General features: G+C 43.0%; 1 protein-coding gene across 1 annotated transcript in view; it reads right to left on the bottom strand.

Annotated features, from left to right (window-relative positions):
- KCNH5 (potassium voltage-gated channel subfamily H member 5) overlaps positions 1–26,970 on the bottom strand; it is a 162,578-nt gene that overhangs the window by 126,367 nt on the left and 9,241 nt on the right. The window contains exons 2-4 of the mRNA XM_072864508.1: positions 22,447–22,570; positions 15,819–15,925; positions 10,708–10,836 (exon numbers count right to left, since the gene is read on the bottom strand). Coding sequence (XP_072720609.1) covers positions 10,708–10,836; positions 15,819–15,925; positions 22,447–22,570 — 360 coding nt within the window. The remainder of the gene's footprint in view (positions 1–10,707; positions 10,837–15,818; positions 15,926–22,446; positions 22,571–26,970) is intronic.

Below are 26,970 nucleotides of genomic sequence, written 5' to 3'. Positions count from 1 at the left end.
GCAGACAGAGCACCTGAACATCTCCTCGGAGAGGGAAAAGCTTTCCAGATGGGTCTAAGATGCTCACTCAGCCACACCCTAGATGCATACACCACTACAGAAATAATGTGGTGTCTAAGGGGGAAACAGTATTTCCAGCTTAGAACTAGATCCTATCGTCCCTCCACCGTCAGAAAGTCCAAACTATCTTACCCGAAACGTTTTACTCACTATAGCACGTGCCCTTCCATCAGCTACTACTCCAACAGGAGTAGTATTATGCCCACACATCTTTCTTCCTGAGATCCTGAATCAATCATTGTGTTTTCCATTGGACAGCTGGGATGGGAACAAGTCTGCGGCAGCTGCTCCCCTAACAGCTCCACTCCACCGCCGCGCTCACTGCTTACGCTGTGTTCAGGCACCTTCTGCCAACTGCACTCTTGCATTGCCACAGGGACCTCTCTCCCTGCCCTTCTGGTCACCTATCTCCTTCCCATTAATATACCCTGCAGATCGATCCCATACACAAACACTCTCATCCATCTCCAACACCCGCTCCTCTTCTCCGCTGCCTCCTCTGAGTAAGGAGAAATGTCATCCAGGTCGAAGATGCCGCTGCAGCGTATGGCAGAGCATAACAAGGACCAGGGTAAAAGCTGCCCAAAGAAAGCGCAGCAAGGGAGGCTTCCCCAAGCAGACGTGATGCTGGAAGTGATGGGATAGAATCACTGTTTCCTGATGGCTATCTGGAGACAAAACCTTTAAATCCCTCTGATTCCTCTCAAGGTCACAAAGCAGGCAGCAAATTGGTTAGACTCCACCCAAAACTGTGAGCCTCCTGACGGTGCTCCCACGTGCCCTGAGGAGCAACTCCTGGAGCCCGTCACACACGGACACTCCTGCCAAGGGGCTGTGTCAGACCCGGGCAGTTCCCTCCGCCGGCGAGAAGCCCCCGTGCAGGCACAAGCTAATGAGCAAAGAAGACTTGGGCTCTTTTGCTTCACTAGTGCTTAAGCCACCTTCCCTGTACAAACCTCAGCAGTCAATAGGCCTACCCACTGCCTTCAAAGATAACAGCAAATATTTTCAAATGTAAATATTTGCAAGTGAGAAAACCCTTCAAATTCTCCCCATAATTTAATTAAGGAGTTGAAAATCTGCAACCTCTCGTGCTGGATTTGTGTACAGATCCAAATACGGATTTAGCCACCTAGCTAGCAGCCACACTGAAAAAAAAAATTAAAATCTCTAGTTCATAAACTATATTACGTTATTGTAAAGCTAAATTCATATATCAGAGTTTATGAAGAGTTTAAAAATCTCAAGGCGAGATGTTAATGTTCTTTATAGTGCACTTGCTCTGAAAAATCTAGACATGACTAGTTCCCCCTAATAAAACATTAGTGTAGCTCTACTGGGTTGCAATTAACCTTTTTGTCAAGGTTTGTCTGGTCTTAAAAGGATCAGAAATAATGAAGGCTTTTAAATCAGCGTAACAGGGAACTATCCAGTATCTTAGACTGCAGTGAAAACACTCAGGTTAAGAATGATGTTGTATGTAAAAAACAACTGCAAAGGGCAATTACAGCTATGCTCGTGTTGATTCCTGCCTGCAGGAGTGTAAGTAACACCTCCAGACCATGGAAAGGTTGTTCTCCTCCTCTCACTGCAGAGCACGAAACAGTTAATATATAGAATGCTTAAATAATACATAATCTATGACTTACCCACAAAAGCAAAGAGCTAGCACCGCTCAGAAATAGGCAGTTTGGAATTCAATTGATAACATGGATCATCCTTTTGCATCAGTAGTTAGCATCTACAAATCTCAACTATTTCTAGACGTTCAGACAGTAAAATCATTGCAATGACTGGCTGTTTGCTCTTTATTGCAGGTAAAGTATGGCTGAAAGAGCTCATTGTCTCTGAAAAACTTAAGCATCCTGGTTTTGCTTCGTTAGAGAGAGAGGGATAAATGGGATTCCTGAATAAATAGAACAGTAGTCAAACAAATCTCAATCACTCCCATGATGCAGTAAAAATATTTATGGACTGAAGAACCACAGAATCTATTCAAATATAATTCAAAATATTAGGATAAATGTCCCGATTTGAAATTCTGTGCATTCCACAGTCTGATGATGTACTGCACTCTTGGGATAATTTTTACATCCGACCTCTGTTCTTGCTCAGTGTTGTATTCCCAGTTACCATCCACCCACTGCAACTCCTGGGGAGCTCAAAATGGATGAAGAATTACCGAGTAATCTTGGGCGTATCACTTTACCTCTCTGAGCTTCAGTTTCTCCTTAAAATGAAGATAATGCTAATGACCTACTTTGCAAGCCATTTTGAGATCTACTGATGAAAAGTGCTAAGATTTATACACCACTAGACTACATTTGGTATACAACGTATTTTTAAATTTAATTCTGACGTAGCTGTAAATTTACAGTGCACAACTTAAATTTCATGTTTCTGCAACTAAAGGTAAAATTTATACACACACATAGGGCCACCAAGAACTTATTTCCCATAAGTATAAAAAAACAAGTACAAATTGGTGTGGGGGGGAGAGACTAAGTACTGTAAATGTCAGTCACCTGGCATTTAGGAGTTTGTCAGATAGCAAAATGGTACCATTCAATGGTCAAGGAAAAGGACTACACCAGCCAAAGCCTCAAGGTCGAAAGGAAGGCAGCTGCTAGAAATGAAAAAGCAGTATGCAATAAAGCACACAGGGATGAGAAGAAAGAGAGAAAAAGTATGTGAATGAGAAATTATGGCTTATCAGAATGGACATGGAAAGCTAAAGACATATGGGAAAAATCCTTCTGTGGGTAGATTTATTAGAGTAACAATGAAGTTTTTAAAGAACTCCCAGAGTACAACCAAAAGGCTTTCTGCACCCATATGCAGAAAGGGCAAACAGGCTGAGCCGAGTAATTACAGGTTCCTTAGCTTGATCTCAGTGCCAGGCAAAATGAGAGCAAAGGCAACCTGAGTTTCAATATGTTTAATAAAAAAGAAAACAAAAGGAACACAATGAATGGCTGTCAAAATGGAATGATGTAAAATGCCCCACAATGTTAATTTCATTATTTGATAAGAGTATAAATTCGGTTCAGGAAGACAGCCAAATGCCTTGACAGAACAAGCTGCAAGCCAAATGCAACGGCCAGCCGGAGCCTCAGCGTAAGTATGATATACACCAGAGAGGCACGAGCCAGGGCAGCTCCCCGTACCAGTGCTCCCTTGCTGGGGCTGGACTGGGCAGCAACGTGGACCATTGACTTGACAATCTCAGCAGCTGCCCCTGGTTTGCTCCCGCCTGCAGCCAAGGACCCAACAGCTCCCAAATCAGCACAGCCACAGTGCTCATCACGTAACATCACCTCATCCTGATGCTGCATTTGAATCACCCGAGAGCCACACGTTGGCCAAATCCTCTTGTATGGTAATCTTCACTGAATTGACACTGTGTGACACTCTTGACAAAATATTGAGACTACACAGTTCAGTAAATTACAGGTTAAATGGATGAAGAACTTGCTACCTGGCAGATATCAAACAAGGAGTAGTGGAAAGTAGTAAAAAATTACTACTGAGAGCCTTCTGGACCCCAGTGGACAGGTCCCCCTCTATTCAGCGCTTTTCTTCAGGGTTTGAAAGCCGTTATAAAATGACTGATAAAATGCCCAGATGACAGGAAGATTAGAGGAATGTTAAACAGTAGTGAGGACAGTCACGCAGGATGATGTGCTTGATAACTGGGCATGTGCCATTAAAATGTGTTTTAAATGGAAATCAGATACCTAGGCAAAAGCAATGCAAATTGTATCTCCAGCATGGGAGGGGAAAACGTCCCTAGCAAAGAACAGTTCTGAAAAGGATCCAGAGGTCTTAGTAGATGAGCAATTCAGCATGTGGTTTGCTTTGGCAAAAAGTCACCTATTCCTTGGATATACAACACTAGGCTAGGAGAGGCTGAGCAATGGGCAATACTGAGGAGTTAGCTGTGAACCCACCTGGCTACAATAACGGCTGCAGAAACTTATTTGGGACCTGGGAAGCTGAAATCCATGTCACCACGGCTTCATCCCTACTGCTGCCAATGAGCTGGATTAAAGTGCAGCTAAAATGTCTGTATCTGCCATCACCAGACCCCCAAATTCAGGCTAGACAGAGCTTTAAGAAGCTCAACTCATTTACTTAATCAAAAGAAGGTGAAGCGATGACTTGATTATATGTGTAAATGACTTAATAGGACTTTTTTAGTACAGTGGAAAAAATGCATAAGAAGATGCCACTGCAAGAAGCTGAAGCCAGGTTAATTTAAACATGATGCTTTTTAAAAGCAATTAGTGTAATGAAAAAGCAAGAAAAACATGAAGGAATGTGGTGGATCCTCAGCCTCTTCAGACTTCTAAATCAATGCGGGATGTTTGTCTGGAGGGGATGGTTTAGTTAAACACAAGTTCATGGGTTCAGCAGAGGAGTAACTTAGTGAAATGTAATGGCCTGTGATATACAGATTAAACTCTTAAACTCTCTAACTCTACTAAATTTATACTTATTATTTAATATATGGCTTATGAGTATTCAGCTTTCTACATAGAAAGTGTATCCATCTACAAACAGTTACTGCTTTAAAGATCAGCTTCCAGTTTAATTCAGTCTCTCACAGGGTTAGATTTTATTTCAATGGGATTTCTTTTTCATTGCACATTAAACTTCTAGAAATTTACAGACAGTTAATGTGCATTGTCGGTTGTTGATGGAGCACAGAAAGGCCTCAAAAAGCAATACCAGATTCAGAAAAGTACTTGATTTCTGTGAAGGAAACCAAACAGCTATGGATGTGGAAATTATCTGTTCTTCATCGTGGTGGGTCGCTGACGGCAGCAAAGTAAGAAAGGAGAGGGGCAGAAATAAGGCCTGGGAGTGTCACCCCTAGGAGCGAGGAAACAACCACCTCTTTGTGACTGTTCAGCCTTTGCAGTGTCTGCTAAAAGTGCCACCAGCACGTCACTGAAGACAATGACAAGGATGCTTATCCTGCAGGAACCGGAGCAAAGCAACCTCGGAAGGTCTTCCTGGTTACTAGCAAGCTGTGCCTATCCAAAATGGATGGTTTCAAATACCAAGAGACTATATGTTAGCATCATTCCTCTGAGTTGTCTACTCTTGACACTGGAAGCCCGCCTGGTGTCCTGGCAAATGATCACTTCTCTTGTCATCCCCCACAAAGTCCTTTCTCAAGGCCCAGGTGTCCCTGGATGCTGCACTCTAGACCCAGGGGAGAATGGCAAGATGGAGGTGATGTCCTTGGCACCTGAAGGCACTGGGGAGTGAAACTCTGCAGATCAGAGCAATAAGAAACAGCACCAGAACAAGTGGGTCTCTATAGCACCAAGGCCCTTGTTATCACAGCCATGGAAAAGTGCAATAAAGACATGGTAAGGATATCCAAATTATGACCTATTAAATTACTGTTATGGATTACTGTCAAGGTGATGTATTCAACAGGGTACACTGCGCCTCAGCTAAAGGTAGAAACCTCATTTTCATGCTCTAATCCCTCCACCCACTTCTTCTATTATCACCAGGATTGATACCCCTCAAGGAAAAAAGTTCCCATGTGCAACTAGTTATATATGCTTAATAACTTGCACTTATTAAAGATAAAAAAGGATCAGAATTATAGGCTTAGCAAGGATTAGCAAGCATAAGTGCGTATTTCTGCAACTACTACACTTTTTATAGCCCTGTCACACTCCGAGATAGAGTTGTATCATTATATAGAGTTATATAACCATAAAGAGTTATATCACTGGAAGCATTACAGCATTGTCCCAGACAGTCTTGATTATCAAAGTCTGGCTGTATCAAATGAAAAAAAAAAAAAAAAACCAAACCCAAAACCCAAAAAAACTTCAGGATACTGCTGTGCCATCTCCTGATCCCATCTGTTAACAGCACACAGTCCTGAGTCATAGGGCCTTCATTAACACAGCTTTGCATCCTAATTCAGCATCCCATCAGTATTCACCAGAACTTCCCAATCACTTCCAGCACATGACAAGACTGATATTTCGCTCAGAAGAGACTTAAGACAACCAGTGAGAATACTAGCTGAAAAAACTTCCAAGTTTACCTAGACGCCACGTTTTTTCTTCACTGATTATAACAAAGGAAATAAAGCCATTGCACAACTAGGTGAGACTCCACTATTACCCCAAAAATGCCAGTCTTTTTTTCTACCCTTAAATTTTCAGTTCAATATAAACTACAGCACTCCTGGCTTCAAATGTTGTTAACATTTTAAATGGACCCATTTGCCCTTCTAATAGTTAATGCCCAGAAAAATGGCTTCATTTTTTTCTGACAAATAAACATAAGATTATTACCACTGTGTGTCTCTGGAGGGATTGAAAGTCTTCAGATGTTTTTAAAAGGCTATTGGGTAAAGACAGAATAAAAGCACAGCACGCTGATAAAAGCATCCAACTGTGACCCTACAATGGTACAAACATAAAAAAGAAGATTCTTTGGGTTTTATTCTCCGGAAGAAAATACATAATACGATCTTTCATATGCTTGTAATGGCCTTCCACCTCTGCTGTGTAAGGCATTCATCCAAGACACCTGGAGATCTGGCCCTCCACCACCACAGGTAGGACCTATTGCTTGGTACGGAATCCAGACCAGACAAATGTTCATATTACCAAAGAGGAACAGGAGGAGGAAAGAAAGAGAGACCAGACAAACATAGCACAGCTCCTTCACCGGAAAATAAGGCATTGTCCCAGTGACCACCAAGTGCAGCCATCATCTCCTGTGACATCTCCTACCCAGTCACTAATTCTCACTCCTCTTCTTCCACACTGCCACCATCCACAGCTCATCCAGCCACCAGCTCAGGAGCTGGGGCACTACGAACCATAAACCAAGTCAACGGGGGGTGTTCTCCCTACCCTCCAGACCTGCACAACTGCTGGTGGCATCTTCATCCAGGAGTGAACATGTCAACCAGGTGGCTGATGTTTCCTTCCGTTATCTTCACTGCTTCTGCTTGAGATGCCGGGGTTTGTTGGTTTTTTGGGTTTTTTTTTTTTTTTTTTTTACACTTTTGCGTGGTTAGACGCTTTTTCAGTAAGTTTCCATTTACAAGGATACAACAGTACTTTTTGGTCACTGTTACATTGCTATACATCATAGGTCTCCCACACATCACCCAGCGATAATACGTACCAGCATGGGTAACAAGAAAACAAGTCAGTCAAATCTTTAGTGTCGAACTGCCTGTACCCTCTCAGAAAACAAGGTTTTTGATCTCTGCCACTATGTTTTATTAGAGGAAGGTAGCTTTTAAATATCCCTTTTCTCCAGTCTTGCTTTCAGTCCAGTAGGTTCCAACAGCTTTCTGGATTGCAACAAATTCAGAGTCTCCTGGGTGACCCGGGAAAATTTTTCATTACTTTTACTCCCTCCTGCAAGCAAAGCCCCCTCTCCCCCCTCCTCCTTCTCCTCCTTTCTGACAGCATTAACACACAGCAAACGGTGAGCACACAGGTAAGCACAGAGATACACCATCTGCCGCAGTGCCCCAGACTTCTCTAATTCCCCTCGCTCACACGGGGCTAGTCCCCGTGATGTCAACTATATTTTTTGCACTGAGCCTGTAAACAAGCATGGTTTTGAGCCTATATTGAGCAAAAACTCCCTCCTCTCCGTTGCAATGTGCTTTGTAGTAAGACAACTATTTTCTTTTATTTGTATGTCCTGTTTTCACAAATACGACAAGCTCCTCAACACTTCTGCGCAGTTCTGCATCCTCAGCACCGGGGCACTGCTCTCTGTTCCCCAAAACTGCTGTTCCCTTGCAAGGTCTACGCGAGATGCCGACCGCGTTGCAGCCACCACAAGCAGATCTGGCAAACCCAACCATTTATTTCCAGGAGCCAGGACACACAGGCACCCTGCAGTGTAGATACACCCGTTGTTGTGATTTAAATACCAAATCCTTGTACCTCGTAGGAGTGTGATATACTGAAGCTTCACAACAAAGCAACATACCTTCGAACAGTGCAGAATATATTGGTATGGAGAGATTATTGCATAATGGCATCAATATTTTATTTCTGTTGAATTTTTTATCTCAAATTTACTGCTCCCATAAGTAACAGACAGTAACTCATCTGCTCCATAGTTACTTATGTATTATGTATTGCGCGGTCGTGGCAGAATTTCTGAAGAAAAATCTTTCTTTTAAAAAGAAAAAAAATAGCCCTTTCAATGACAAATCCCAGCACTCAACAGCAGTATTTTACTGAAATGCTTTTTAAAAAAGTTTAAAAATTCTCCACTAAATTGTAATGTATATGTTTACCAATCACATAATTCAAAAAGAAAGTGTCCTGACAGCTTCTAAACACATTGTAATGTTATCTGCAAGGACAATGAATTATGCATCTCTCATAGCACTACGTCTGACAAAACAACACTGTGATCCCAGTGCTGTGGGATCCCGCAGACCCACCCAGCTGAGACACAGAGGGTAATGCAACAGTGCTGTTTTCCTACCCTCGTAGTAAAATGGTGCAAATATTTGAATGTGATTTTTTAATATGAAGAATATAAAAGACAAGCTCTAACTTATGCAAAAGGAGAAGAAAAAATCAGGTAAATGGTTTGTAATTATGGAGCTTGTTGGACGTATTGATCAATGTTAATCAATGCTCTAAGCAAAGCACCCTGAGCAAATTCTTAAGACTCCAATCATATGCCTTAAAGGCGCTTGAGAGATGTGGCTGTACTGCCTTCTGCGGTGTTTTGTTTTGTTTTTTTTTTAAAGTATGACTTTGACAGAAGTAAGTGCTCTTTAAACATGCAGTCCAACCTCTCTGACTGCTGACAACAATATTTTGCAATGTTCATAGTTAATGCCTGGCATTTTAACTAATGGTACCCTTCACTGGAGAACAGCAGTACACAAGTTACGCACTTCGCAGCTATTGCTCTTTCCCATAGGAACATATATTGTTCCCAGAATGGATGCCGGGTGGATTCTGCTCCTCCTCAGCCACAAGATGGGGAGGGGAAGAGCTCAGCCTCCCCCCAGCACATCCCTGCCTGCCCAGGGAAGGCAGCAGAGTATGAATCTCCCAGGCTGAGAGTCCAAGGAGGCAACATTCATCATTTCTGCATTCGGGAGCCACCTTCAATATGTTTTCCCTGACCTGCTGCAGCCCCACAGTCCTCAGTACAATTATGTACTGCAGAAAGTAGGGCAGAGCTGGTGAAAGGCAGGGGTTTGGGGGCTGGTTCCATGTGAGATGGATCTCAGTCCCCCCAGAAAGCATCAAATAGGAAATCCTACAAGATGATCCTTGCAAAGACTGGCTTTTTCCTTGATGAGCTCCGACTCCATATTACATACACTGCAGCAAGGAGCCAGTCCCAAGCCTTCAGACCTCTACAATTAAAGTCCTTTCAATTAACTGGCATTTATCCTAAAAATTTCAGATTATTTCCAGGCAGAAGAATGCCACGTTATGGAGCTGAAAGTGAAACAAAGGAACATTTGCAGGTTGCTAACTAAATTGTAGAGGCAGTAAAGCTTATGATGGCTGAGAAGGTATTCCTGTATCAGGATCTTACAACTTTACAGATAATACTCTCTAGGCAAAAAAATTCTCATATTTGGTGTTAGCCCAAAGAGAGGCCTTTCATTTTATTTTAAGTCTGCCTTTATAAATCTACTTTTCAGTTATCCAAACACATATAATAAGTGTTACCTAGATCATAAGAAATTAGTTTAAATTCTCTTTGCATTCGAATGACACCAAGTTTATTCTAAAGAAGACGGCTTAGAGCACACATGGCTCTCAGTGAGAAATCAAGCCTTCTCCAAGCGTGAAGAGAAAAATATAGCAAGGAATTAATCATCAGAAGGCAACTTCCAAGAGAAGACGGGATGTAGGTGCTGTAGCATAAATGCCCTTCTTTATGTAAGTGTGCGTTATTTTACCCAAAGCAATACAGATGTGAAGCTGACACAAGACACACAGGTCTTACCACCAAAGCAGAGGATGCTGCTGGATCCTCTGCACCTTTCCCCAGCAATTCTCTCTCGTGCAAGGCTGTGGGTCTGGCCATGGGTTGTTAGGAGACGAGAGCACGGCACATCTCAACAAACACCATCGCCAGCAGCTGTTAAATAACAATGTCCACTGCCATGCAGTCAACATTGCTGGCCAGTAATAAAGGACCCAAGTGGGCTGTTTCTTTTGCAGTTCATCTCCAAGAGTGAGAAAGGGAAGAAATATCAACATCTCAGCACAAAGGAGCTGAAATTATTTTTTTCTGAAAAAGATACCAGTCCCTTAGGAGAAAGGTCTTCCAAAACAACACAGCATGAAAATGACTCAAAACTATGTAATTTTTAGCAAATGCCAGCTGTAGTGAAGAAGTAGTGAAACTACAAAGAGAATGGAAGGCTTGTGACTCTGGCAAAATGCAGTTAGGGAATTTCCACTCATGGTGATTTATCCTTTATTTTTAAGCAATAATTTAGGAGAGTGGCATTGAAACTCTGACAGGCCACAAAACATTTCCTGAATTCAAGACACAGATCACAGGCATGACACGTCCCTGTTGCAGGACTGAGCTCAAGCATGTACTTCATCATTTACAAAAAATAATAGTGTATTTCGTATTTACCTTTTGTTGAATCATCTTCAATTGGTTGTTTGAACAAAGTGATATCCTTAAAAGTGCACAGGAACAAAACCACTTTTTCATGCTCATTTCTTATAGGTGCAATTTGCATGTAGAACCAAACTGGCGTTCCTGAAGCAGAGAAAAAGGTGACATTGGACTGTGGTGTAGCACGAACTTTCCCCAGCATGTACATAGAATACTTCATTGTTTATATGTTATTACAACACACGTGTAGTTTAGGACCATATCTCAATATTTCTACATCTTCCAGATCTTTTAATTTTACCTCCTCAAAGGAAAACAACATATTCCATTTTCACAGCTTCATTAAAATGGGGAAACGCTACCAACCTAATTAGACAGAGACAGGAGGCTTTATAAATCTCCATTCTGAAATGAAATATATTATCCTTCCTCTCTTGCTCTTGTTTTTTCCCAGCATGTCTCACAAACAGTGTCTGCAAGGTAGGAAGGCAAAAAAAAAGGGACAGTATCTTTGATTCCTTCTTCACATAATAAGGAGCTATCAAATCCAAAACTGATGGAGTATACTGTCAAATGCTCCAAATTTGACGCTACTCCATTATTTAAGAGGACCTGAGCTAATCCAGACATAGACTCTAAATGTTCTATCAGGACAAATCAGGAGATTCGATTTCTTTTTGTGTTTCAGGTCATACCCTCCACCTCCTCATCGTCCTGCCCAGTGGAGCACTCTCTGAATGCAGTTATCTCTATTTAGCTTTTGAAATAAATACAAAATATTTTTCAAATCCTCTACTCATCAAATAAACAGCCAACAAATGCCTACGGTGCTGGAGCAGTTAGCATAGCTTTTGGTAAATCCTCCCTGTTCACGCAGGGCTCCTGCAGGTACTCACGAGCTGAAACTGGTCTTGTTTCCTCCTCGGCTGAAACGCACATGGCAGTCCCCTGTGTATATGCAGGGCTGCTCTGTAAGGGGCGAAATCCTAAAAGACTTCACGCAATTTGCTTAGAAACACCCTGCTCACCTGCAGGGACGTGAATGTCAGAGATGCTTTCCATCCGGCAAAGCTCCATGCCCGTGGCCGTGTCCCCTCACTCCCAAACTCGCACCTACACAAATTGCACTACAAATGCCTTCATAGCCAGCTAATTACCTTTGGGATTTGATGTGCTTTCAGCCAGTTGACATAATGGCTTTTCTCCTGAGCTGTCTGAATGCCAGCCTGAGAGCTGACACATTGAGACAAGCCTCTTGCCCACTGTTATCCCACCAGCACCACTGCCCCCCCCAAATCTCCTCTAATGCACTATGTCTGGGAGCTGTGCCAGGAACTGCAGGATAGATGCCCAGAGGGCAACGCAACCCATTTGGACTAGGACTACTGTGGGGAAGGTTAAAATCCGCAAGGGTTCATGACAAAATTCAGCACTGCTGAACTGGGATTAAACCAGTAACTCACTAGCAGTAAACTGGAGAAGTGGGAGAGATGAGAGACTGCTTTTTGTGATAATTCCAGAGCCATTATGCTGATTACTTGATTATCTCAATTCCCAGTTGCTAACCCAAGATAAAAGACTCTTCTCATAACTTCTAAAACAGAGTGCTGCAGCTCTCTGGAGTAATACTGTACTTGCACTTATACCTGGCAACTCATCGGCACCCTTTGAAAATCTCTGAAAGTAAGTCGGCAAAATAACCTGTACAACAGCACTGATAAAAATCAAAGACAGAGGCAAGGTGGCTACTGCTGCAGAAGCAGCAATCTGGGCAAAAGCAGGCGAAGAGGTTTCCGGAGTATTATCCACGTATGCATATATATGCATGCCTACGTGGTTGCTGCATAGCTGGGTGGGTAGAGCTGCGGCCTATATATGAGGGAATGCAGAAAAGCAGAATAAATTGGTAGCAAACTTTCAGGTCTGAACCTGAAACCTGCTAGCTGGGTTAAAATGCCAAGGGGGCACGTGAAGTCAGCAGTCATGTGGATGCTGCCTGAGAACAACAGCTCTTGAAGATCATCTCTGTGCCAAAAGAAAGAAGGATGGGAAAGCAACCCAAAAATCTCGAAGTCTCCCTCTGCCGAAAGCATAAAGGAATGGGTGAGAAAGAAAAGGTTGTGCCACTTCATCAAAAATACATGGCCCCTCTGGACCTACAGTTTGAAAATGCGGGTGGGAGGGTGCTCTGAGAGCACCGCAAGCTCCATGCAGGAGAGAGGCAATACGCAGGGTCTCTGCAGGTGATGAACAGAAGCCCTCCCACAGAGTAACTGTCTACATTTTGCATATTCGTACCAACAGATAACTATTCTTTATTTCTTTATCTGCTCCAATATTCAGCCTGGAGGATAAGCAGGCAATTTCTTGAAGGACCTTCTTCCGCAAGGCTCAGAGTATGACAAATGCAAGCAAACCCTGGGCAAACCAGCTGCTGAACTGTAGCCAAAAGGTGAGCCTATTAGCGTTAGCAAGAGGTTGAAGTTCTGGGCTTCGGGTGATGGAGAAGGAAGCTGGCAACAGATGTTATGGATGGGAACTGACTCAAGCCTGAAAAGAAATATGAGGACTTTTCCATAAAGTCCTTCTGTAATCCTGCATAACTTATGGAAAGTATAGGCTCGGAGATCTGGGGAAAGGTGAAGATTTTATTAAGGCAGCTGCAGCTCAATAAATCTCTGAAGCATCATCAAGCTCCAGCAGACAATCCACAACCCAAAGCAAAAAGCGACTGGCTTGTTACAGAAAAGTCACCAAGAGAAGGCTTTCCTGTTTTTATACTTAAATAAAATATAAAGGAATTTACTTCAGGACTGGCCCATGCTAGAGCAGGAGCTGCCAGCCCAGTTAACAAGAGAAGCCAGGGTCGGGGAGAGCACTGGGTCTCTGGGGTCCTCTTCAGAAATCACATGGACGCAGGGCATGGCGGTGCTGGACACCACCACCTGCAAAGATACCCAATGCAAGTCTGTCCCGGGAAATTCCCCTAATGTGAGGGGACGTCCAGGTGACCTGCACAGGAAACAGGCAGAGAAGCAGAAAATCTAGAGAACAGACACATCCATATGCTGAGGAACTGAAAACAGGTCATTTGGAGGGCTCTCCTGCGCACCTACAGAAACAGCTGGACTTCAGAGCTGCTCTTGCTTCTCTTTTTAATTAAAGCGTTGGCTAAAATGCTTTGAAGCAGGCAGAACTGGAGAAATCTAAAGACATTTCCTACTGTTTAAGTGCACATACAGGAAGATTTAGTCTAAAAAGGGAAAGTGGAAATAAAGCATAAAGCATGTGAGTTTGTTTCCAGAAGACGAGATATCCGGGATGCTCTCTTCAATGTCATGAAAGGTTTATGTGAGTTTGCAGTGAAATGGGGCAGTTGGGCACAGTTAGCTCTTTTCCGAGGCACACTGTTACCTTCCCTCAGCCACGACATGCAGAGGAGACCTCCAGCCTCACCCCAGCAAGGTGCTCCATGCCAGCACCGAAGTCCACCTTGGGGGGACCATGGCCTCAGCTACTGGGCTCCGGCAGCTGAACCAGGGTGAAAGCTCCCCAACCCCACAGGACCTGCACCCTGTACTGGGCAAGGAAAGCCAAACCGAAGAAAACATCTCCACTGAGATTGCTCTTGGCTCATGTTTGACATGGCCACCGACCCAGTCAACTAGACTCGGTCTGCTCAGGGTAGAGGAACCAGCTTTTCTGGAGCATGTTTCATCTGACAGTTTTGGCTTTCTACCTTGGGAAGATGGCCTGTGCCAGTGGAGGAGGCTGCTCACCTCCACTGACAACAGCAGGAATTTCAACCACCAGCCTGGGATAGATGTCCACACTGCAGAAGCCCAGTGTGAGACCACACAACAGTGCGGGTTTTGCTTAGTATGTGCTATAACATTGATAAGCCACAAGTACTACCCACATACAAGGCAGGACAGAAAATGTGACTGGAGTGACTCATGGTTAAGACAAACCGAAGAAAATCTTCCCTGGTTCTGGCAACCTCCTGTAAACCCAGTGCCACCAAGAGGAAGGGACTTAGGTCCTACATCTCATTAAGTTACAAAATTCCCTGGTTTTCTAATTAATCCCTAGGTTATTGTCCTGGTTTCAGCTGGGATAGAGTTAATTTTTTCCCAGTAGCTGGTATAGTGCTGTGTTTTGGATTCAGTATGAGAATAATGTTGATAACACACTGATGTTTCAGTTGTTGCTAAGTAGTGCTTACACTGGTCAAGGACTTTTCAGCTTCCCATGCTCTGCCGGGCGCACAAGAAGCTGGAAGGGGGGCACAGCCAGGATAGTTGATCCAAACTGCCCAAAGGGCTATTCCATACCATATGGCCTCATGCTCAGTATAGAAACTGGGGGAGTTGGCCGGGGGGCAGCAATTGCTGCTTGGGGACGGGCTGGGCATTGGTCAGCGGGTGGTAAGCGGCTGTATCACTTGTTTTTTCCTGGGTTTTGTTCCTCTCTCGCTCTCTTGATGTTTTCCTTCTCATTACAATTTATTATTATTATTATTTTGTTCCAATTATTAAACTGTTCTTATCTCAACCCATGAGTTTTCTTACTTTCGCTCTTCCGATTCTCTCCCCCATCCCACCGGGGCGGGAGGGTGAGCGAGTGGCTGCGTGGTGCTTAATTGCCGACTGGGGCTAAACCGCAACAGTTATGCACCAAATTTCGTACTCTCACTAGAGCTGCTATGTGCTGGTTTACACCCCGCAGAGGCACTGCTGGGAGCATCCACTCACGGCAACCAGGGCCTGGGTTCTCACTTGTGGAGACATGGGGGTGTTTCCCGAGGGATGTGGGGGAACCTCATTCAGGATTTCTTTTCGCGTAACCCAGTCAGTTTCCCTTCAGGGAAACAATCCTCAAAACTAAATATATTTTGGAAAGAAGGAGTCAGACTAGAGACAGCAGGGAACAACTGTTCTTGGCAATCTGAACACTTGTCCTGAAAAAAGAGCTCTTTTCTTGAGCTGTAGCAACCAAAATACCCGTTTCTTCTGCAAATCTTGCCCCAAATTTATCCACATGTCAAAATGAAAATTTATTTTAGTCTATTATATACTTTAAATATGCATTATCACTCCCAACACCATACGCAAATATATACATACTGTTTTTCTTGTAGAGGAGAATTTCAAAGCAGTTTGACTCATAGTTGTCGAAAGTCTGTCTGACTTTTTCAATGGTCTTCTTGTCTGTCAGTTCACCATACATAAAACTGAAAAAGAAAAAATGTTTCTCTTTTTTTCTAGGCAAGCAACAACTTTGTTACAGTCACCTTAAACAGCATAAGCACTGGAGATGCTGTTAACTGTAATTTACTGAAGTTTAATTATGATTCACACTTCATTTAAATATTTAGCATGTCACAAGGAAACCTACAGTAGCGAGTAACCGTGACCACCTTTGAAATGACAGCAAATAAATCTATGTAATGTTTCATTAAGTGCTTTTCTGAGCATATCTTTAAGGATATATGGTCAGAAAAAGAACTGATAGCCTATAAAACCGCTATTGCCACAGCTGCAGGCCATGAGAATATTGCTGTCAAAATAGAGAAAACTGAACAAAACCTCTAAAACCTCCCAAATTTTGTTCAATCCTCTTGAAAAGGCTTCTGGAGGAGGAATGGAAGCTACTACAGGTAAAGGCTGTTGGCTGAATCGATGGCTACAAATCTAATCTTGTCAAGATGCATCTGGGACAATGAGATAACTGGAATCCTTTTACTAAATACCGATTACAAAAGGAGGGAGGATTTAACCAGTAAGAAGCGATGACTGTAATTGTCTGAAAATTCAGCACAGAAAGCAAGCGTATGAGTTGTCTCAGTGCAGCTACATCTGCACTACTACCAAACATAACCAAATTCACCCTCATCTTCCTTACTGTATACTGTATTTCTTTAATATTTCAGTGAAAATACGGAAAACATTAAAATGCTTTTGGAGACTCATCCCTCTCCAGACTGAGAGTATAAAATGCAATTTTAACTCTGCTATTTCTTGCCACTTGACCATCTCATCTTTCTGTTCTTTTCCAGGTCAGACTTTCAGCTGGTGTAAGCAAACCCAACCCCCTGACCTTACTTTTGAAAGCCTTTGTAAGGAAACTGCCAGGCTTTTATTGTCATTCTTCCCTGGATTAAAAATAAGTGAAGACCACTCTGTGCAAATTCCCAATTACAGAACCGAAGGAAAATGGAACGTGGGATAAAAGCTTTCAGACACTTGGATGAATATACTTTTAATTGATCAGACTTTTTTTTTTTTTTCCATTTTCTTTGTTCACAAACAGTTTGAGCTTCAGCTGAAACCTACAACGGACAACCCGGAGAATATGAAAGAGAAAAGAAAAGCTATCAGTGCCTCTGTGGTTTCAATGCAGCTTCTCTTTCATTGATCAACAGACCTCCAAAGGTTCAATAAACATTTATTTTACGTCTACTGTTCTGAAAGAAACAATAAAACAGCATAGTGGTTAGTGACTCGGCAAGCATTAAAATACTCAATGAAGGCCAGATCATGAATCTTTTCTTTACACAGCCAACCACGGGAGGTAACAGGGCTGCTCCCAGCATAAGGTGCTGCCCAGCATGGGTGATGGAGGCAGATGCGGGGCATCAGAGTAACTACAACCTCTGTATGTCACTACAGGCGCTTCTTCACTGGCAACACAGGGCAAGCTATTGATAAATGACATGTCATAACCATTACCTTTGGGACAGCAATGTATTGGAGACGCCACTACGGCGACTGATGTCAAGAAGTGGTTTTACCAGGGCACAGGGCTTCATTAAGGTACCGCTTATCATTAACGTACACGGCTGTCTTGAGGAAATGCAAGACACAGCCTACTGCTCATTTTCAAATGACCTGCCCTTCTTTCCCGAGTTCAGCTGATAACCTTTTATACATTTATATATGACGTGACAACAAAGAAGGATTGATTTATTTTTTTTTTTAATCTATGCCTTTTTTAGTGCACTGATGAGGTAAAGCAGTTTGCTCTCCTGCAAGACAAAATAAGAGCTGGTAGTTTTCACACAGCCTGTTGTGCAATTGAATTATCCTTTTTTTGTTTTCTTGAGATTTAAAACAATGTTTCTCTTACTCCTGCAGGAAAAAATCACAAGAATTTGTTAAAGTGCTTGACTTTACATGGCTTATAATACAGAAAGTCATCATTAATTAGTGTTAAAATGACAAATCGTACTTGGCGTTCTGAGTGGTGGACGATACCAGTTAGCGCTGCTGAATACAATCAATCAACTTTATGTTTTAAATTAAAGGCAGCTTATTATTGCAGTAAACCTGTAGTACTCAAATCTTACATTATTTTCACATATAAAGAGACATTTTAAAGGCTTGTGGAATAATAAAAACATTTTTCAGAAGGCAATTTTTAACAGCACCGAAGAAACCTCCAAGCCACTCACCGTATAAGTTATATAAGATCTTTGCTTATGACAGGTTTAATTTAATTTAGTCTGTCCTATTTTGTACACATGGACGGACTCCTACTTCTTCAGTCAATCACTCTGTCTTTTTCTGCCTCATGTTTTTTGTTATTTAGTGCTTGTCGAGTGCCTTCAGTGCAAACTGTACAAGACATAAATATCAAAACCACCCTGCTACTGGGAATCTTACTACCTAGAAAGCAGACTTATCAAAGAGAAACAAGACTTACTGAAATACTCAAGAGAAAGGCACAATCCTAGATCATTTCCCCATCTCTGAAACAGACCATTTGTCATTAAAGATGCCCGGGCTCCCGCCTCCCTTTGAAAGCGTCCCTTGGCACAGAAAAGCCCCATCTGAAGCTTTGTATCGTGCCCTTCTCCCTTTGTCAGGATCCAGAACAGCTCCAGGTCTGCCGTGCGTGCCAGGGAGGTATTGAACAGCTGTTTGTGAGGAATTATCCAGCATAGAGGACAGGTGAAGCACAGAAGGTGTATGATTCTGCATCCAATGTACAGCTCTCATCCAAAAGCACTGGATGAAAAGGCATCAAGTACAATGGAGAAACATCTACCCAGGAGGAACAGCAAATACAGATACACACCAATACATGCTTCAAACCTGTGCAAGTTAAAGAGCAGGCACCATTTCTAAGGAGAAACGGTGCAGCTCCCTGGGTCCCACGGGCATGCTCAGCAAGGTTTCTTTGCACAGCTTGGGCAGTGCAAGGAGGCCTTCTCACATACCCAAAAAATCAGGTCACGGAGATGACATCCCAGTCATCTAACTTTTTGCAAGTCCAGCATGCTGTACCCACCATGCAAAATCCCATTGCTTTGAACACGGTGGGAATTTTGCCATTAGCTTCACTGGGGCCAGGATTTCACTCGACGACTTTTTTAAATCCCACTTGTAATGGCAGTAAATCAAAAGAAGGGAGAGCAGAGATGCTGACTGGAGCGCTGCAAGTGTTTCAGTGGAAACGCTACCTGTAAACAACCGCTTCAGCAAGGAGATCCAGTTCCATCCCCCCAGACAGCTGGAAGGCAACACACAAGCAGGGCCTAAGAGCAGGTTTCCTCTTTGAAAACAAAACCAGCAACCAGCTACTCCCAGACCGGCATGAGGCTCTCAGGTGCAAGGAAGGGTAAGCAAAGCAAAGCCTGGAGCAAATGCCAAGTGTAAAATGCCAGGGCAGGTCTACCAACCAGCCACTCAAAGGGTGCCTGCTCTTCTGAAGGCTTGATGAGAATACAGAGCTTAACTGATAAGCAACAGTGTTAGAAAACACTGATATTACTTGCTACATTAAACTGGGGTTTAATGTTTTATAACTGTTTATTCCTTCAACGTATTCATGAAGACATACATTGTCATGGCTGTGGGCAACTGGGGATGAAACAAGTGGTTTTCCCGCATGCTGGTTTATCTGTCGGTGCACCTCCAGGCAGGGTTTTTTGCATGGTTCATTGAAGGTTAGAGGTGTCGCAATTGCAGATGCCCTGTTCCTCCTGGACTGTCAGCTCATTTTCGTTTGGCACAGCAATGCTTCACCAGCACACAAGTTCTTCCACGTAAAAATCCTGTGCATTTTAGCACTCACTTATACCAATTATTCTATATATCAGCCCCAGCTACACATGCAACTTTGGGTGCCAGGTGCACCCAGAAAGAACACACATTGATTCCCATCACACAGTATTCACGTAGCCTGACCCCTGTGTACACTGTGCCTTTTATATAGTGCCCGTGAAACTAGGGAGACTGGCACTGGTACTGAGGTATTTCTAAGTGATTTTCCTGCCAATGGGCACATGGTTGCTGATTAAAAAGATGAGAGAAGTGCAAAATCAAAGGGATTACCAGCTTGTCACAGGACTAACTCATTGCCTGAGCTGGAACAAAAATCACTTGCATCTCCAGTGCCTTCAGTTTATCCACCCCTCCCTGTGATCAGTATCAGCCAAGATCACCTGAGTCCGAATATAGCGATGACATATGAGCAGCCCCAATGTAAGGTATGGGGTGGGACAGACAGAAAGAGGATATAGCGAACACTCGCTAGGCTACCCAGGAGAAAAGCACGGGTGAAAGCTGATTTGAAGGCACTATACCTTATAGGCAGGGACAAACTGACCAAATGTTGCAAACTTTATAAATTCTCCTTTACCACACTCATGATCAGTAACAACAACAACAACAACTCAAATCAGGGGCTAGATTTACATTGTTTGTATCTGTGTATTTTTCTTTGGTTGGATTTTTGGCCCTAAAAAGCTGTAAAAACAGACCCTTCCACAACCTGCAATAAACGGTGTGGCACCATAGCACTGTTATCCCAGAGCACTTGCCTTAGAACAGTAAAGCAAGCATTATATATAAAAGCAATTTTTATGTATAATGTAACATAATCTGGGCATAACATAGCAAAACTAGGCTGAGAGCCTGACTCAGAAAATAATATAAATAACAGCCCCAGATATCAAAAAACCTCCAATGACATTCTACTGAGTAAGCCTAAGCAGGCACCACTGGCCTTCAAGCCTCTCTTCCATTCCATACAGCGGCACAGCTCTTCATTAGAGAGCAGCTCCAAAGACATTGCTCTGGAAGGCTACATGTTGCATGTCAGACCATGCCGAAAACCTCTCCAGCTCTCCTTTAATCTGCAAAGACTGGGATGTCTCCTAAGAAGCAGGAAACATCACGCCGCATATATAACTCCACCAGCTAAGACCCAGACACAAAAGAAGTACTAGCCATGCTTTCAGTGTAGAGGCCTCTCCAAGATCCAGAGATGGATGTATAGAATGAAGATTAAAGGGGAAAAAAAATAATCTTTGCTACCAATTCCATTTTGCACAGTAATTCCTTCTTGAATTTGCATCTGTATGATTCACCTGTATGATCTACTTGAACATGGTCAAAACAGGATGCTTACAAATGGTAACTAGAGCCCATCACATTCACAAAAAGCACTCAGATGGAATAAACCTTTTGGTCCCCTCAGTATCTGAGACACAGGGGAATCATTATCAGAGAGGTATTGCTAAACCTTCACTTCCTCAACATTTTCCTACAATCCCATTCTATATCTGTAATTCTTTTAACGTGCACAGACTATAAAAGTGCTGGCTTACAGCAAACTTATACAGTTCAATATACAGGATAGCAGAGAGCAAAGGGGAAAGCGTGTATGTATATCCGGGACAGCTGTGATAAGGCTGTTGCTTTCAGCCCCACTGAGTATATCGACTCTGTTGCTACTGTATGAATGAATATTTCATTTCAGCAGCACGTGCCCATCTCTTCTCTGTTGCCTGTTAGAGGAGACCTGGCTGCACAGAGCAACCCTGGACCCCCAAGGCTTCCTTCCCTTCCTGGCAGGTGAGAGCAGCGACTACCCGTCAGCACGTGTTGCTTTTTGGAGTAAGTGATGCTGACATCCAAGGACAGCCGCGCTGCCTGCCCCGCTCCTGCCAGCTGAAGCATCGGCCAATAATCAGTGGCTGGCAGCACCCATCTCCCAAAAATCATCACTGTAGATACGCAGTCTCCTCCTCCCAGTGCCCTCGAGTTGGTCGTTCCCTGAAGGCATAAAGGGAAAACCTACACAAACTTGTATCTCAGCCATTCCTTCTTGTCTCTGTCTCTTGTTTACTTTGCTCACGCACACATGTACATGCACACGCATTAGGGATTCACTCCTTCCCCAAAGCACCTCCTTTTAAAGGATGCAGCAGACAAGGCGCAGATGCATGTCTAACCATAAATCACAGCTGTCCGCTCCTGAAAGACGACCAACAAAAGGAAAAAGCCATAAAGCTGCAATGCTTAGAGTAAATATGTCATCAGCTTAATCACTCTCTTGGGAATAAAGATGCGGTTTGCACATTACTGTGCTCTCTGTGTGTGTGTAATAACAGGGACCAACATGGGCTACCGAATAGCCCATCACCACCTGGCATGGTAACAGGAGAATTAACAAAAATCTAGTAAAAAAAGCCTTTGAAATATATTATCTAAAACCCCACTTTCTTTATTGGATCATTAGCTAGAGCACATTCATACTGATATTAGCCAGGATAAATTTCAAAGTGCTTTACCACGTTCTGGATAAGTTGCTGGTTTCATTCATTTAAAGCCTGTTTCAATACTTTAATTTCTGCAAAACAGGGTTTTTCTTACATCAATCCTTTTTCCAAAACCTCATTGTTCTTCCCAGCAGATTATAATTTTACAAGTGCATCGAGTGGCAACAAACGGACAGTTGGCATACCTGCAAGTGCTACTCTTCTGCATGACGTCAGCTCGATGATATCCAGAGAGTTTACAAAAACCGTCATTACTATAAACTACAGGCCAGTCCACAATCTGGGCATTTCCCAACAAAAAACTGGATTCTGAAAAGAGAAAAAGAGAGAAAGGGCTGTTGTCAGTGGCAAAGTACATTTAAATCCTCCCTGTGTTACACAGCAGATGCAGAGTTATTCGTGATGGTAACTGCTATCGTTAAATTTCAGAGGGAACTGAAATCAAAATGGGCATCAGGAAAGAAATTGTGATGAAGCAGGGTAACTCCTAATAATGTAAGTAACTTCTTGCACCCAAAAATATTGATATAAGCACCAACGCTTTAACAATTAGAAAGGATTCATTTATTCACAACATCTGGACAAGGTATCACGTTTGATTTTCATTTTATATGTATCTTGAAATCAACCTTTAATTAATTTGCAAACTGAGTTTTAAATGCTGAACTGTACACGTGCCCAACGCTGATGACGACTCTCTTGGTTAAGACAAGTAAATTTTCCCTCCTGGCAGGTCCCAGCCTGTTTTGCGAGACAGAGCCAGCATCCCTGGGATGAGGGACAGAGCGAGCCAGGAGCCGCTGGGGAGAGGGGAGATGTGCCCGCCGCATCCCGTGGTACCCCCCGAGCCACGGCACGCCCGGCACTGCGGATATTAAGTGACCCACATGGAAATGCAGCGTGATCGGGGAACTGCTGAGTGCCAAAGGGACTTCCACATTGAAATAACAAAAACCAGGTATTGAATTTTGGTGGCAGTCTATTAAAAATGCAAACAGGTGGGTTTGGCTCATCCTAGTAACACGCATCCATTGCTGTAAATACAAAATATGGGCAGGGAGTATTTCTAGGAGGCTGAACGCAGGTTTAAATATCGCTTCAGTCATCTGTTCTTTCAGTCAGTGCCTACAGTTCATACACACGGACTGGCACCAACACATTATGAGTTAGTCCTAAAAATAGTTTTATTCACTAGTTTGGAAAGATTCTTCCATCCCTGCTTTTAGCAAGGCATTTCCAAAGAAGGAAATACCCATTTTGCTTGAACACAATGTTGTGGGATTTTATGTTCATCAACACCGTAAACATTCTTAATTTTGTTTCAGAAATAATATTCTCATTTAGTGGAGGTTCTCAAACTGTAGTCTGTGATGATCTTCGGAGTTTTCTTTATTATTACTGTTAGTTTTCAATTTCATTTTGACTGCAGCTATGGAACTAACTGGTCCCATTCACTTATGCTAAAAAGCTATTAAAATATAACTATTAAAAATCACTGCTGTATAGAAATTATAGGAAACATTTATTTCAGCAGTTCTTGTGGAAAAAAAAAAATTAAGGAGATTTTTACAAATTTTCCTCATAATAGCCAAAGAATGGTTATGCCAATTACTTACAGACATATACTCAGGTGCACACATTCATTTTCACATAAAAGTGACACCGGGTTTGCATGAGCTACACATGCCCTTCTCAGAGTTATTTATAACTGTGACTGGACTGTACATTATGCAAACATTATTCTGTTGAGCAAGGAAAGTGTACTGAGAAAAACAGTATTTCTTTCTTTTTTCCTTATAAGCATGAATTTGGAAAAAAATAATCTGGAGATTATTGGATTTTCTATAGAAAAGCAGATTTAAAAGTATTTAACAGCCAACCAATGTGAGAAATAGAGGTTTAGATTTTGTGAAATCTAACACTTCTAAGCTCAAAGAATTTATTTGAATCCATCACAAATATTCTTCAGCCTAAATGCCAACTTTAAAAATTTGCTTTCCTACCCAAAGGGAGATGCCCTCGCTACAAGCAGCAGGAGACACGGCGTAAAGCCTGAGCATGACATAAAATCTCCCTGGCTTTCCGCAGCGCTTTCTGCACCGGGGACTCAGCCCAGCTTTCCTCAGCACAGCACAGATACTAACAGAGGGGACATCCTAACCCCTGGAAAGCAAAGGGTTCGCTGGACCTCATCCCATCGTATTAATGTCCCCCCAACACCTTGCATCTTCTCCAATTTGGAAAAGGGGAGAGACCACCAGCCCCCTAAACCCACCAGGCTCCCCCCACGGCAGCCACCCTACCACCACCACACCCCAGCAGCTGGAGAGGATGGGAGCGTAAGCAATTCTTAATTTCCCATCCCACAGGGAAACAACCGATATTACAAGTCCTTTGGTTGGATTTGGAAAGGGATTTCTTTATAGGATTATCTTTCCCCAAAGTTTTGCTCACATATCTAGACACAATGGGCACAACCCGGGCGATGAGAGACTGCAATACCAAACTCGCTCATGGATGCTGTGCGCATCTGGGTGCTCCCCAGAGGACCACAGTCCAAAAGCAGATAACCCTGCTACGAAGCCTCCCCGTCCAACAGGCATAATCTTGATTGTGTATTCCCACCACGTAACTGTTTCAGGACACAGAGTACACAGCAGAAGATAAGTGTTGCAGCCAGCAGCTGACATGCAGCATTTAATGGTTGTCTTCTATGGATTTTATACTTCTTTACACCTGAGGGTCTCAAAATATTTGATAAGACATTCACTAAACTGATCAAATCCACCAGAAACTTGGGAGAGAACAAAACATAAAGCCAAACTGTTGATAGATTAAAAAAAAAAAAAAATCCCATAAATTTAGAAAAAAATAGACACTATAAGTTTCTTGGTATTTGTATTTGTATTTTTATTTGTATTTGTAAGGTTAGATCAGATACAGTACATATAGTATAGGTACTAGAAACTTGACCAGATATTAGAATATGTATTCTTTTGTCCCCATGAATTTTCCTTTACTTAATTGACTTCTTTTTTACCCTTGTCTCCTAAGCAAATAAGGCTTATTCATCTACGCTCAGCATGTGAATACGTATGTGTGTGTCCTATTCCAACTGAAGAAAAATCCTGAATCAACGTTTGCATCTTGTTAGAGACCAATGAATCTAACTGCAGGCACAAAGCCATAGGAATCCGTGTTTCATTAATGCCGCTGCTCAGTGAGCAGCTTGAGAAAACTTAAGGAAGAATGGGTCAGCATCTGACCCTTGGGTTTTATTGCATATCCAAATCTCAGCATCCACAGGACTCCATGCCTACCCTACATTTTATCAGGAGTCATGTTATTTTCGCCAACCAAGACACATATTAATTCTTCCCTATTTCTACAATTTCTCCAGATCAAAACTCCAGGCAGATTGACTTTACATTAGCCAGTCCATACCCAGCTGTAAATATCCAAATGGCGTACTGGGTCACAGGACACTTTGAGAGAATCTCTTTTTTTGCCATAATTTCTTAAAATTGCAGAGTGCAAAGGGACACGGAGGAGTTTTTGCTTTGAGTCCTGTGCTGTGATTCCTTATATATTCTTTAACATGTCTCTGTTTTGGAGCCCAACCTTGGTCAACAACAGAGACTCCTTAGTAGAGAATACAGCCTTAGGGATTCTAAGTGTTTTGTGTAGTTGGAGAAGAGACTGCTTTATATCACATCATCACCACTAACCACTCATGAAAGTCCATTTCTGCAGTTACCTCCCCTGAGGTTGGGTCCTAACAGCCAGTCCTAAACTAATTCCATCTGCACAACTGATTTCCATGTTTCTACAACTCAGTTACATGGTTTCCTCACTAAGAAAGGTCAATCACAGTTGTGTCTTGGGTTAGGATTTCCATCAGTCTGCCTATGGCAAATTCCACTCTCTTCGATTTCCAGCTGGCTGCTTGAACCTGGTGTAAGAGACAAGGGTTGGAAGAACCTCATTTCCTCTCCATCTCCAGTCGCCATAGGGCAGCCTAACACCAAAGACGAGTCTGTTCCCTTCCAAACACAACTGGTTGCACATTCCTCCTGGCCTCCTTTGGCAGCAGCTCCAAAGAAAGGACCCTCAGCCAAGGGCACCTTGATGTCCCCCTCTGCCCTGCTGCAGCAGCTCTGTGGTGAAGTCTTGTAGCAGCCTCTTAGCACAAGCCAAGTCTTCATTCAAGCAGATCAGGTACAGCGAAAGACAAGTGTGCCACAGACCTGCCTACAAGCTGCCAGCTGACTTGCTCCTTCCTGAGATAGATCCATACTCATTGCATGCCACAGGGAGGAAACGCACCCAGACCACAGCTATTCACCCGATGGCAGCCCAGGGACGTGCCCCGCCAGCGTTGCTGCAGGCAAGCACTGGGTGCACCTCCATCATCAAATCCCAGGTTCACTCCTGGTTTTCCCCTTCCCCTGATGGCCCACACTCTGCATTGGTTAGTTCACACCAAAGATCTCTTTTGGAGTGAGCCAAAGGGCTTTTACACAATCCGTCTTTCCTAAAGCATGGGCGTGAGCCCTGCAATGCCACACACCAAGGACTGCCCCCCCCGGGGCAGATGCCTTCTGCAAGACAGACCCAGGCTCAGACTCCCTTCATGGGAAAGGCAAGCTCTCCTTGCCTGCTCTAGTCTTCAACAGGTAAGACTGGTGTTTTGCGCCTCCTTCAGAAGA

The sequence above is a fragment of the Ciconia boyciana genome, chromosome 6 (assembly GCF_034638445.1).
Source record: "Ciconia boyciana chromosome 6, ASM3463844v1, whole genome shotgun sequence".
NCBI lineage: Eukaryota > Metazoa > Chordata > Aves > Ciconiiformes > Ciconiidae > Ciconia > Ciconia boyciana.
Note: the sequence above shows the minus strand (reverse complement) of the source record. Positions and strands in the feature narration are given on the sequence as shown.